Below are 14,039 nucleotides of genomic sequence, written 5' to 3' on the forward strand. Positions count from 1 at the left end.
CCAGTTCTAGTGGACCACTGACGCTCCAGTTCAGTGCAACAGAGCACGTATGTTAATAGTTTGTCCCTTGTTGAGGCAAGTTCATGAATGGAATTAGTGGTGTGCTGGCCTAAACATGACTTGCATTATTTTCAAGTCACACCCCGGTCCTAAACACTTTTATCCCCTTATTCTGTCTCATTTTGCCCTTCGAACATAAGTGATGTCCCCTCTAACAGACACCCCTTGGGCAATAATTAAAAAATGTTCAGTTTTTGCTCCCTCTTTAGCTATAAAGGCCTGGCTTTACCCAGATCTTTTTGTTTTCTCTACTGGATAATGACAGACTCCGCAACTCAATGGGTTGTGCTTGTGTTGGGATGGAAAAGTCCTTTATGGTGATGGACGTGCACCCTGCCCTCGAGTGCCCCAAATGTAATGGTCTGAATTCCGAATGCAGATTATTATATACATTTTTTTATTTAATTGTGCGTACACAGATAATACCCGTATGCCAATACATATGCATGTCTCACCGATTGTGGTCTATTGGAATGGGAGGGCTTCCCAAGCAGTACCCTCATAGTGATGAAAGGCTACTGCTTTTACCAGGAATTAATCTGCACAAGCGCGCTGATGGAAGCATACCATCTAGTGATCAGTAGGAGTGAATAAGTAATTTTTATCTGTCGCTGGAGTGAGGCTTAAAGGCTCAGTCATTTAAAGTACTGCTGCTGTGTTTAATTCACCCTTGGCCTACATCTATTTTGTGTAGTGCTATGCACTGTGTGTGGCAGACTTGCTGGGTGTTTGTGTGCCTGTGAATTGTACAATACAGGGATAATGTAGTGCTGTGCAGTCTGTATATGTTATATGCATCTACTGGGTGTTTGTGTGCCTGTGAATGGTACAATACAGGGAAGACTTTGGGTTCCATGTTAGGGAAACTCACCGCTGAATGGAGGAACATGGGGAGAAGAGGTAGAGGATCACAAAGCCAGATTTGTGTATTGCTGCATTCCTGTGAACTGAGTGACACACTGGAGGAAGGGAGAGCCAGGGTCTTCCTACACTTCAAAGGGAGCTCTTTGATTCAGAGAGCTGTTACTGGGACGGGGCCTGGACACATCTCAGAAGGAAATGCTGCTAATGAGAATCAATGCTGTGGTCCTGGGGTGACCTTTTGATACAAATCACTCTGGCTGACATCCAGGTCTGAAACTCTGGTCACTCCCATGGCCTGTGTTGTGGGGCTATCTGATTTGGCGGTGATCTTGCTGTGACAGACTGCTTTCTGGAAAAAGAACAGATGTCATCGCCCATGTGCAGTACCAAGTCGATATAAACACACCTTTGTATTCCTCTGGTATTTACTGGAGATTAAATACATTTTCAGTTTCTGTACTGGTAACGTAGATTTGTGTAGAAATAGCAAACAAGGATAATATGAATGTGAAGAGGCAGGCTAGAGCTAGTAAAGGTGAGAATTATATGACTTGTATACATAGAGTATAAACACTTCTGGGTCGGCCTAAAGAGACTTTTTGAAAGAATTAAGATTAAGAATCAAAGGAGTAATTTATCATGAAGGCACAGTCGAGATCAATACAGTAATGTATCTATTTTCCGTAGAAACTAGTGAAAACATGTAATTAAGCTTGAGTAAGCAGTTGTATGGGTTTACTCTGCCTGAAGTTTCTTGGGGGGGGGGGGGGACCATCCTCTGGTCTTATGGTGCATCTAGTCTCTGCAGTGTTTTTGCTGCCAAGACCAGCAGGGCTGGGATCAAGAATCCGTGTTTGTTGTCCCCATAGGAGACATTAGAGAAGAACCAATCTGCCTTAACTAGATTGTCATAGACCTTGCTCTGCTTGGTGGGTTTCAGTATGAAAATGTTGGCCTGCCTGTAGCAGAAGTTGTGGGATGTTACAAACTAGCAGTTTCTTCTGATCTTCAATGGTATAAGAAAATGGTAGAAATGACTGGTGTTGAACCTTCCATCGAGTTCTATCAGTTCTTTGAGTGATGTAATTCTTTGAGTAAAAGGTGGCGGAAGCTCCTTTTCATTTTTAGCTCCCAAGTTTTGGAATAAGCTACATTTTCAAATTAGGAGGGAGAAATCAGAAATTACCTTTAGGTAACTATTGAAAATATACCTATTTTTGGGACCTATAGATATTTCACCAGAGCGGAGGTCTTTACAAGCACTGGGAGGACTTTTGGGTAGCCATGTGCTAGATAAACCCCAGAAAATAAATATTACATCAAACAATGCATTAGACTGCAGTTTAATATTGTACATGTAGAATCGGAGTGCTCAGCTTTGACCCTAAGGATAGTGTATAGATGGGTGATCTGATACGGGTATCTTCAATGTTTTATGACCATGTTTCTTCGTCATAGGAATCGGAGATGCCTGATGAAGTAAATATTGATGATCTATTGGACCTTGGGAGTGATGAGGAGAGGCGCAGAAAACTCAAGGTAAGAAACCGATTTAGAGACTGTTTTGGTTTTACCTAAAAGGTGAAATGGTGAAGAGGGATGTTAGGTTGATGGACGTTGTTAGATGGCACATTCACAGAAAAATGTGGAGTTTCCAATGCAGAACATTTAAGTTCATAAATCAGGTCTGTGGCATAAGATGGTGGCTATGCCTTTCAATTACAGCACAGAACCAAGATTCTGAACTGACTGTTTTTTGCCATCTCTTACAGGTGTAAAATACTTTTAAGTGGACTAGGCTGACTAGTTGTCCCGATGCTGGCTTCAAAATGGCCTCTTATGCAAAACACTTTAAAAAGACAAATCCTCTTTACAGATGTAGCCCATGCTAGGTTGCCTCGCGGTCTTCATACTGGACTATTATTGGCTTTAGTTGATTATTCCTAAAGTGGTGGAGAGGACCACAGAAAACCCTTTGACAATTCATAAATGTAGCTTAGAGACTGTATTTGTTACCTGAATGAGGCCTCAGTAAAATAGGATCCACGTTTGCCCTCAAAGTCAAAGCTTTAGTCATTAGCTAGCTTAATAGCTATTAGAGTTGTACTGATGCATTTTCATATTTTATTGTAAATATTGGTTTGGCACAAGGTTACTTTTGCACAGTTAATAAAATACTTCTGATGGTCAGCCAGTAGTGGTTGAATATTGAACGAAAGCCTTCTGTCCTAATTTAATGATTGTTATTATTTCAGGTCATCTTGGAGTCCTGCAGCAACAACACAGAGGTAAGTGGCTGATCTGCTTCTCTGTTTAAGACCTTGTCCCACAATATTGTGATTGATTGGAGTTGAACTCGTTGCACACTCTGACTATGCTTTAGCGGTTACAGGTCCCTTCATACCCAAGATGTCCTTGCTGGAAATGTGGCATCTATGCCAGCTGCAAGTCACTGTTTATAAGAGAACACTGCTGTGCTTCACTACTTCCAATGGCTGTATTTTTGAGCTCAGGGCAGAGCATAAGGCGATGATCAGCTCTGACTCAAGACATGACGCAGGTCTTAATAAAGGACTGGTGCACCTCAAATCACTCTATACATTTCCATAAACCAGATTCCTGAATTATCTTTTCAGTCGATAAGGATTCTTCATTGTTTGTCGTGTTATTGAACTCTAGGCTTGAACCCACACCCGTACTGGAAACCGGCACTGGCAAACATGTTGGCCAGCCCTTGAGGGGAGTGGGGGTGCTAGTGGAAAGCACCACTCCCGTCTCACCGCTGCTGCTTTTGATACAGGGGGCCGATAATGCAGCTATGCTGCAAAATCAGCTCTGTTATGAAAACTGCCCTCCAGGGGTCCAAAAGTAGCCCAACACTACACTGGGTATTCGGGTTGAGGTAATTTACTCCTGATGTCTCGGGGCCCAACCTATTATGGGTCCTGAGTGTTAGAAGGTAGTTCTGACCATCTGAGCCACCCAGATGTTTTGCTTTTTGAACACCTGATGGTTGAGCTTTTACTGTGGGAGAGCCTCATAAGTTGGGAATCGCCCACAGTGAACTTATGATGATGACTGCATGTGGATTTTACCGGTGTCCCCCTGGGGAGAGTAGGCTGCTGCGCTGCAGCTGGAGTAAGGGGCACTGGGCTGGTTACATGCAGACACGTGTGTACATGCATGTGCACACATGTAGGGGTTGCTCAGAGGAGATTCCTGGTTTGCGCAGCCCAGGAGCAGGTATAGATAGAATGGTGTGGCAGGAATTATGCAGAGCTGGGTGGTGACCTGGAATAGGCTTTTATATTATGGAAAGAATCATGTAAGGGAAAGTCGGTGTGCTTTTCTGTTTTCACTGAAGGACCACTCCATTGTTCTCCTATGAACCACATGGGATAGTTTCCCTTCCCTCGGGCGTACAAATTCCAGATACGCATCAACCTACACTGGAAGTTGTGTAAAAATAAGTATTCTGCGGAGTCCAAAACCATATCTGTACTGCTTAGGGGTCATCCAGAAATTTCATACTCCTCTGACTCTGCTCATAACCAGAGCCTGGCTGGGTGTGACCCTGCCAGGCTGGATTAATGACCTTCCTCCCCAAGCTGTAGCATCAGACTGGGCCCTTCACAGGAAGCATTCCAAGGGGGAAGGTCTCTTCTCCAAGAGGGAGAGAAGGTGGGTGGACCTACAGGTTATCCATCAGCAGCGGTCATCTGGTGCCAGGCACCAAGCTGCTCTGGAGAGAAGGCAGAGAGTGTGGGGGGAGGAGATGAGCTTTACAGAGACAATGTGGCATGAGACCCCAGGACGGCTTCTTTTTTTAAATTTTTTTTTTTATTTTTTTTACTATCCCAGAGGCCTGGGCAGGATGGAGGGAGCAGGGGCAGAGAGGTCATGTGTTACTGCCTGAGGCAAGCAGAGCCTTCCTGCCAGACCCCTCAAAATTATTTTAAAAATGTCTTGCACAGGAAGAGGAGTGCTCTCTGGGGTGTGTTCTGCTGAGGAAGACTGGTGATTGAGCCTGGCACCATGGGCAGTTGAAAGGAAGAACCCTCTGACTGTCTCAGGTCCCTGAATTGTGCCAGGAGGGGAGTCCAGAACCAGGGAGCCGGAGCCTCTGCGCCTGGCCAGACTGGGAGCCGGCGGGAACTGCCAGGGGTGGAGACCCAGAGCGGCTCCAACAAGGAGGCAAGGTGGGGTACTTGGGTGGGACCGGGCCCCCGAAAAAGACGCCGGAGCAGCCAGGGGTGGGCTCCCTGAACTGCCATTGACTCACCTGTGGCAGGCACGGGGTCCGGGTGGGACCGGACCCCCAACGATGGGCCAATGCGGTGCAGGGCCTCCATCACTGGCAACGCGTGTCTCCCCGGCACAGGAGAGTCTCTCACAAGATGCATGGGATGGGGGAAGAGCACCCCATAATGCTTTGCAGAGCCTAGACAGACCTGCAGGAAAATGCCCATTATCTGCATGTGGTGGCCCCAGGAGGACGGGGTCACCGCCAAGTGAGTGAGAAGGTGCCAGGGGAGCTGCAGGAGCAAAGCAGTCTCCCCCAGCACGAAGATGGCAAGTCCCTCCCTAAGTCTCTAGGACTGCATGGAAATAACCCCTCAAGGGCTCAGCCAGCGGTCAATAGCATCCTGGGGCTGGAACCTTTGTTCTACAGCGGTGTATGTTAGAGACTGCACCAAAGTACGGAGGGCTGAGCTGGGGATTTCTAGAGAAGGGCATCCCCCGGAGGTGAAGAGGTAAAATTGCCAGAGAAGTGCATTTACTAATGTTCTTTCTATTGAAGGACTGAAGGCCACATGTGTAATGTGAAGTCATAAGCAAAGTGGGGTTATGTTGCTGGAAATTCCTGCTAGGGTGTCTGGCTGTATATGCTTAATCCTGTGATTATAATTGTGATGCTTTTTAGGGGCTTTTATTGCAATGCATTATAATGGTTATTAGCTATGATAAGTGCTGTCACTTTAAGTAATGCTTAAACATGTATTCTTGCTGCTGCGTTAGGTGAAGAACAACCCAGACTGTTGGCCCCTAAAATGTAGAGGTGTATACTGTATGGTCAGTATGAAATGCTCAGTCAGGGTTATGTCACCATAGCAGGTGTGCCCATTTTAAATGCTTGTTGAGATCGAGGGGGTGGGTCGCTACTGGGCTGGTGCCAGTGAGCAAGGCCCTCACCCCAGGTTATGGTCAACCTACTGCATTGGAGGTCAAGATGATGTGCATACATGGGAGTGGTGCGAATGTTATGCAATGTCACAAAGTAATTCCAACAGCTTATGTATATTTGTAAATTGTTGCATAGTATTGAGTAGTGTGTTTAATAAATGTGCTCTTCCTTTTTGTAAAGCAAAGTACAGACTGGACAATCAATTGAGTGTTATTTCTGCTTACTGGTAAATGGCGATTACTAGCCCACACCACCTCCCTTGAGTAAGTCTTCGACTGCTCTGCAACGCTACCCTCAGAGTCCAGCGCTACAATGGGGTGTTTGGTTCCCAGTGAAGGACAAATTTCGTCCTATTTGTGCAGGCCTCCCAGATACTACCTTGTTTTCCAACACACAGCGACTGGGGCAAGAGCCCCTTCAGCTTTGGTCTCAGTGGTAGTCCAAGGCTTCTATGGGAAGGTAGATGCAGGGGGGTGAACACAGCCTCGCGACTCTATGCGTTCAATAGAAGCAATAAATGATGATCCTGTCAAATACTTTTATGACAAAGTGTTTACAAAGTGAAATACAGCATACACATAGAAAAGACACCGCCTCTTGAGATTAGGGCTCTATTGAATAATCAGGTGCCGGAGTCCTACTTCCCTCTGGCTGGAAATTTTTCTTCATTCACTATAGGCGGCATTCAAGTTAGGCCCCACTAATAGTCAGAGTCTCAGGAGTGCCACTCAGACTCTATTAAAAGTCAAGTGTTCCAGTGCTTGAAGCGCCAGGTAGCAGAGCAATTCCCCTGAAGCCTTCAGGCCCTGAGATCAGTCTTTCCGGCTCTCGCAAGTATGGCACGACCAGTCTCTGTGGGGAGTGGCAGTGGCTACTGTTGGTGAGTAGCACTTGCGACTCTGCAGGGGCAGCGACTGGGCATCCACAGTGCTTCCTATGGTAAGTTCCTCTGTTCCTTTCCGCAGGTGGGGGCAGGTTGCTCTAGTTGTGACCTGTGCGGGCCCACACGTGACTTCAGATCACAACAGCAGACTCCTCATGACGGTGACTTGTACCCCACAAGTCCTTTCCCATGGCCCCTCCTGGCATCTGGGGTAACCACCCTTACTCTGCATATGGGCTACTGCCTGATCAGCAAGGTAGTAATCCTCAGGATGACCCCCCCCCCCCCCCCCTGGCATACAGAGTTGCCAACTTGAACTTGCACATGGGTGATGATCAGATTAGTGCAACAGTAGTCACCTCGCTCAAGAGATCAACTCACTAGGATTCCCGCACTGGACCTTGCTTTCTTCAGCACTCTTCTGTTCCTCAGAGAGCACACTGGTCTTGGCTAGCAGGCAGGCTTTGGTGCTCCTGGGGCAGGTGGTCTTGGATGTCCCATCAAGCAGCTGGGAGACTGGCGGGTCTTGGCTCAGTCCTTGTCACTGGCAGACCTTCCCTTCCTCACACAGCCCGACTGCTTGGCAGATTTCAAGTTTTGGGGCCTAGAGCTCATAATCTTGGTCTGTTTCAAGACACACAATGTGATTTAGTGTTTGAGTCTTTGAATTTGTGTTGGGGGGGGGGGGGGGGGGGTCTGCTTCCTTTTGAAGCTCCCTCTCCCCTTTCCTGCCTTTGCCTAACAAATAGGTTTGTCATAGCAGGAGTTACTCCAAAACTGATAGCCCCACAACACGCCATGGGAGTAACTGAAGATTCACACCTGAATGTCAACCACAATGAGATGTGCTCCAAAAGGTTACCCCAGGACCCCCATCCCTAGTCTTTGATTCTCTTATCAGCCCCACCTCCTTCCTGAGAGGTGCCCAGCCCCCCTTTCCAGTGACCTTTTTCTGAATCACAGGGCGCCCTTTGGAGGGTACTAAAGAGCCTGTCTCTTCGATCTCCAGTGAATGTCCCACCCAGCTCACAGGAATGCAGCAAGCCACATATGTCTGGGGGAAGAGGTTGGGGGGGATTGCTCTACCTCCTCGTGCTCCTCCAGTCAGTCCAGGGTCTCACAAAATGAAACCCGGAACCTTCCATTGATTGTACGATTCACAGCACACATTCATACCACACAAACGCTGCACATCGCTACATACTAACTTGATGTAGGCCAAGGGGGAGTTAAGCACACAGCAGCAGAAATTTACATGAGTAAGTCTGTGGACCTCTCTCCAGAGACGCAGGTACAGGGCCTGTTCACTTCTATAGATCACACGGTGTGCTTGTGCTACTTAACTACTAGCAAAGACTTTAACGGTGGTGCTTTGGGTGCCCCTCCTTGACCGAAAAGACCACAATCCATAGGACAGGCCTATACCATGGCACACACACAATCTATGTTCCCCCATGACCACAAATATCAGTACCAGATATCCAGACGTTGCAGCAGAAGCACTCGGGCAGGGCAATCTTCTCACCATGTGAGGGGCTTTTCCATCCTAACAATTTCAGCCTGTTGTCTATTGGACGTCGGAGTGTCTTTCCGCCTCTGTTGTAATGCATAAGGTGCTATTTTACAGTCCAAGGTTTGATGATACTGGGGAGGTGTTGAACTTGGCCCTTTTTGCAGAGTCATCCCTGAACTTTTTGGCTTCCACCTATATTTTAATCTGACCTGTTAGCTGTTTTATGACTCTGGGCACTTTACTACTGCGGATCAGTGCTAAAGTGCATATGCTCTCCCTATTGTAAATTGATGATAAATTAGTGATTCCATGATTTCTTGGTTTGGTTTACCTGTTAGACCCTAGTACAGTGCACCAGGAGTGCCCAGGGCTAGTAATCCAAATACTGCTGGTGGGCCTGCAGCACTGGTTGTGCCACCCACAGAAGCAGCCTGTAAAAGTGTCTAAGGTCTGCCATTGCAGAGCCTGCGTGCAGTCTGGTACGGTCATGCTGACTGGGCAAGTGCACCCACTTGCCAGTCCCTAAACCTTCCCTTCATATCAGACACCCCTATGGTAGGCCCAAGGGCAGGGTGCATTGTAAGGATAAGGTAGGGCATGCCCTGGTGTGTGTGGCATGTTCGACTAGTGAATTACAGCCATTTCCGTTTTTCACTATTGCAAGGCTACTTGTTCTCCATAGGCCAGAATGGGCAGTTTGATTATTACATCTTATAATCCTAACTGACTCAGGGAACATGGTAGAAATCCAAATTTAGTATGCCTGAACTCAGAATGATAAAATACATCTTTTAGTGACGCTGGTTTTAACATTCTGTGTTTGAAAATACCACTTTTTAGAAAGTAGGTATTTTCTTGTCTAACCATTCAAACCTGCCTCTGCTAGGATGTGTATTCCTTGTCTGGAGTTTGAGTGACAGGGCTGGGGAATTCCAGGAGACAGGGTGAGGTGGCCCAGTGGTGAATAGAGATCTGCATCTAGATGGGAGGGAGGAGTTGCACCTGGGACCTGAATAGGGCTGTGCTTTTCCTCCACAATGCTGGCTCCACCTCCTGTGGTGCTTCTGATGTCTCTGCCCTGCACTCTGAAAGGAAAGGAGGAGTCAAGTAAACCAAGTGCTCCAGAACTGACCAGAACCGGGTTGAACAAGGCAAAGGCCCCTCTGCCCTCAAAGGACAAATGATTTGGGGGTATAAGTATTGGGACCCTGATCCCAAGAATTCAGATCACTTTGGGAAACTAGAAGAAACTCTGCTGAGGAGAGGAGCCAAGAAGAAACTGAGGAGAGACTATCCCTGAAACTGGGGGATTGGCCTGCAGGGGTTGCCTACTGCCAAAGAGAGGGGAAAGGAACTTTGTGTGTACTTTTGCTCAACTTGTGAAGGATCTCCAAGGGCTTGGTAAAGAGCTTGACTCCTGCTGAAGTCTCGGGAACAACAGACTTCACCCCCAGCTCCCCAGAGTCCTTTGGAAGTGCATACTGCTGCTGTTGGGCCTTCTGAGGGACTGCATGTCGCAAGGAGCTGGAAGTGCGACTCGAGGAGAAGCGTGCCGCCGTCGGAGCTGTTGTCGCATCGTGTAAAGTGTCGCCGCTGCAGCAATGAGCGGAAGCGTCTCGCATCATCTAAGTGTCTCACCACCGAAGAAGCGTGTCGCCATCGTAGCTGACGCATTGCACTGCATCAAGAAAAGCGCCTCGCATCCACGGAGAAGCGTCTCATTCAGAGCTGCTGTCGTCGCATCGCGTAAAGGGGTGTCGCTGCTGCAACATCGCATCGAGCAGGAGCGTCTCGCAACGTCGGAGAAGAGCGTCGCCGCCAAGGCCGCTGTCGCATCGCGTAAGGGATGTCGCCGCTGTAGCTGACGCATCGAGTCGAGCCTTCCAACATCGGAGAAGCGTGCTGCATCTGGAAGATCTTCACGTCTTTATTTCTTTGCACCAAAAACTTAATTGCATCAACATCGTTGCAACACTTTCGTTGCCCTGTGTGTCGCATCAAAAGGTACATTGACTTAGTGTTGCATTTAAGTACTTAAGAGAACTAAGCTAAATTCTACCATCTAAAGTAACAGTATTGTGGATTTTTGTCGTTTAATGGTCTTGTGGTAAATCTATATAAAGAATACTTATTTTTGGTATAAAACCTGTGTGGTGTCCCTCTGTAGTGTTGTCACTTGATTACTGTATGTGCTCACAAATGCTTTACACACTGCCTCTGAGATAAGCCTGTCTGCTCGTGCCAAGCTACCAAGGGGGTGAGCAGGGGTTATTTTAGGAGTGTACCCCCTTACCCTGACTAGAGGCAAGGGTCCCTATTTGTCACAAGTGCATACCTGTGCCAACTAGAGACCCCCAAGTCGATCAGGAGGCATCAAACCATATGCAAAATGGATGCAGTGGAAGAAAAGTGTGCTTTATTTTCAAGCATCCATTTTCAGATGGTTTTGTCTGTGCTCGCTCCCCCGTACACAATTAAGAGCTGGCAGAGGCAAGTATGCCACACAAACTTCAAACCTATTGGCTTTGCCAAAGCTTCTTATAAATGGGGTTACAACAGCACTTTTAATGGTTGTATGGCCTTGTGGGTCTTAGCTTACCAACTTTGTGACCTTTGTTACTACATCTTTAAATTCAAAGCTTAAAAAGTAAAAGGAAAAATCCTTTGCAGCATAGGTTTTTGCGTGACAATGCCGTAGCAAAATCTATTTGCAGGAGATTTTGACTCCAATAACCAGCAATTTGGCAGGAAATTTCTTTAGGAAACCTATTAGAAAACGTCCACCCAATGTCAATTTCACAAACCTTTTGGAGTGCAAAATCAGTCATTAATTTGTATTAAAGTGTCCGGGTTCTCGTCAGGAGGCCACTGCAGCTTGCATCACACATTGCTTCTGCCATGCTGCCAGTGATTGTAACACAACTACTAACCATCATACTCCAAGTGTGACAATTTGGACTATTCCAGGCCCTCAAAGCTATCAGAATATCTTGGGCGGCAGGTATTAGTTATTTTTAATGTATATTGAATTGATAATTGACTGTTGTGGTTATCTCAATTAGCCAGACAGCACCACCGTGTGGCAGATTGTCACAAGCGTCGATGATGACAAGTACTGGTGCCAAGCAACGTAAACCACTGGCTCAAATTAAACAGTGTGCATATCCCTTAATAGGACTTTTTTACTAATTATTTTGCCCGTAATTATGTATTTGTTAGATACTTTTAACGTAACTTTTTTTCAGCACATCCCAAGTGTTTTTTTTTTTTTTTTTTTTTACATTTGAAATAAAGCACATTTTTTTTCAGTGACAGTCATTTGCTACATTCGCATGTCATATCATGGGTTCTTTCATATGCGGAACCTGGCGGAGGTATATTAAATCACTTTGAATTAAATTCTTGGCAAGTAGGTCATTCATACTCCAGTAATCGCAGTGTCTGTTTCGATAGTAAGGGCTGTGGTTGCAGTGGGCTTATAATTATAACAACTCTTGGACTTAATGGACAGTGTTATTGCTAGCTTCTCTAAGCAGCATGAACTAATAAACAGAATCAAAAATGTAGTTGGGTTTTGCCAAGTGCTGTGATATGTAAAGGGGACAGTTCTGTACACAGGTGCTTCAGTCTTGATAAAAGCCAGATACATATAGGCTCGGAGTGCCCAAATACCGAGGCATCTTGGTGCTACCGGACCTAAACTTCTCAAAGAACACAGGCTACTTAGAACAGCTACCGTACAGCTATGTCTTTAAAGATTTCCTAAAACTGATAATTCCAATCGTAAATGCAACAGCATGGAATCCCAGTTTGCTAGCTAGGAATAAGTCTTCTACCACCTCAGCTAGCCTTCCTTATATTTGGGATGGTTACCAGATTAGTACAAGAGGACCTCAGTTCTCTCTAGGGAATACCACTTCAAAGTATTTTGAAGTTAGTGAGGCCTGATCCATGCAGGGCTTTATGCTTTGTACACAGCGCCTAGAACTCTACCCTTTCAGGCACAGGCAGCCTGGGTAATTTCAATAACTTCTTTCTGGCCGGGCAAAACTTGGGTATCCTGTAGTGAAGCCAAGCTGCATTTTGTATTGATTGGAGTTTGGTTTGCAATCACTTGTTTAGCCCTAAATAAAGGTCCATTCTTGATGGGATCAGAGCAACCACTATCTTTTGCAAGTTGTGTGGAATAGAAGGAAATCTTTCATCTTGATTCAGCTGATCATCCACTACAAATACGTTAATTGTTTTCCTTCGGAACAGGCTATGGTAGAGGGCCAAAGTTGTCAGGCCACCAGGAGTTATTTCAGACTGCTTTGTTTTTCCTGAATAGAATCGCCTCAGCTTTTTCTGTGTTTAATTTTAAGCAGTCTTCCTGAATCCAAACTGAGATTTGGGTCAAACAATTAAATTTTTTGCCAGCTACGCCTTCCTCTGCGGGAATGGATACAATTATATGCGTGTCATCGACATAAGCTAGGGTGGAGAAACCAAATGATTGAATGAATTCCGCCAAGGGAATTATGTAAACGTTAAAAAGCGTAGGGGACAGAGGACCCCTGCCGGACTACACTGAAGGGAAAAAGGGCTAGAGTTGAAACAGCTCATCTCTACCATTTGTACTGTTAGTTGAACAAAAAAAGAGCCAAGTAGAGTGAAAAGATGACAAAGACGTGTAGAAGTCCTCCAGTAGTTTAATCAGGATACCAAGAATTGGACCACGGTTATACAGCAACACAACATCCCAGCAGTGGCACAGCTCCCCAACTGCCAAAGCTCCCCAAGTTCCAGAACCTCCCCCGCAGCTCATCCCTGGACACCTGGAATGTACACATGCATTCCAGACCCCAGAGGAGAAAGCAAGATAGGACAAGAAAAGGGAGGACAAAAGAGACATGGTAGCCCACAACACATCCCCTACCCTTAAAAATAAAGGATGAAAAACTTATATGAGAAATAAAATGCAAGGAACAGAACATGTGGGATCAAAATTATTCCTTAGCAACAAAAGGAATGAGAAATGGCAACAACAAAATATACATTTCAAGACATACAATAAACTTTATGCCACACAGCCACATTCAAATGATAAAGAATACATTTCAAGACATAAGATAATCTTTATGCCAATTCGGCCTACATCTTAACCTCCTACAAGTGCCGGAACCAGAAGCACATGTAGCAGCATTACCATAGATCTCCTTAGAACCCGATTCACATGCCTGGTCAGATTCAGGAGCATCAACACCAGGCTCCCACTTAACCAACCTTGACATGCTCCATACATCACCAGAGTCCAACACAACCACATTCCTCCTGACCTCCCTGATGACAAAAGGACCCATAAACCTAGGACGCCCCTTCTTCAGCAGACCAGGATTCCTGATCAAAACTTCGTCCCCAACACACCAGCGTCTAAGGGATGTGGAATTCCTTTGATCAAATCTGCGCTTATATTCTCTTTGATAGACCCTTCTTTTCACATCTACCTGCTCATCCTTCCTCAAATCATTCACATCCAGCTTCAACCAAGCAGG

The 14,039-nt window shown here is 46.0% G+C and overlaps 1 protein-coding gene across 1 annotated transcript in view; it reads left to right on the forward strand.

Annotated features, from left to right (window-relative positions):
• PPP1R14A (protein phosphatase 1 regulatory inhibitor subunit 14A) overlaps positions 1-14,039 on the forward strand; it is a 233,906-nt gene that overhangs the window by 142,284 nt on the left and 77,583 nt on the right. The window contains exons 2-3 of the mRNA XM_085625940.1: positions 2,383-2,463; positions 3,180-3,212. Of these exons, the coding sequence (XP_085482066.1) occupies positions 2,383-2,463; positions 3,180-3,212 (114 nt within the window). The remainder of the gene's footprint in view (positions 1-2,382; positions 2,464-3,179; positions 3,213-14,039) is intronic.

Source organism: Triturus cristatus, chromosome 9, assembly GCF_964204655.1.
Source record: "Triturus cristatus chromosome 9, aTriCri1.1, whole genome shotgun sequence".
Taxonomy (NCBI): Eukaryota; Metazoa; Chordata; class Amphibia; order Caudata; family Salamandridae; genus Triturus; species Triturus cristatus.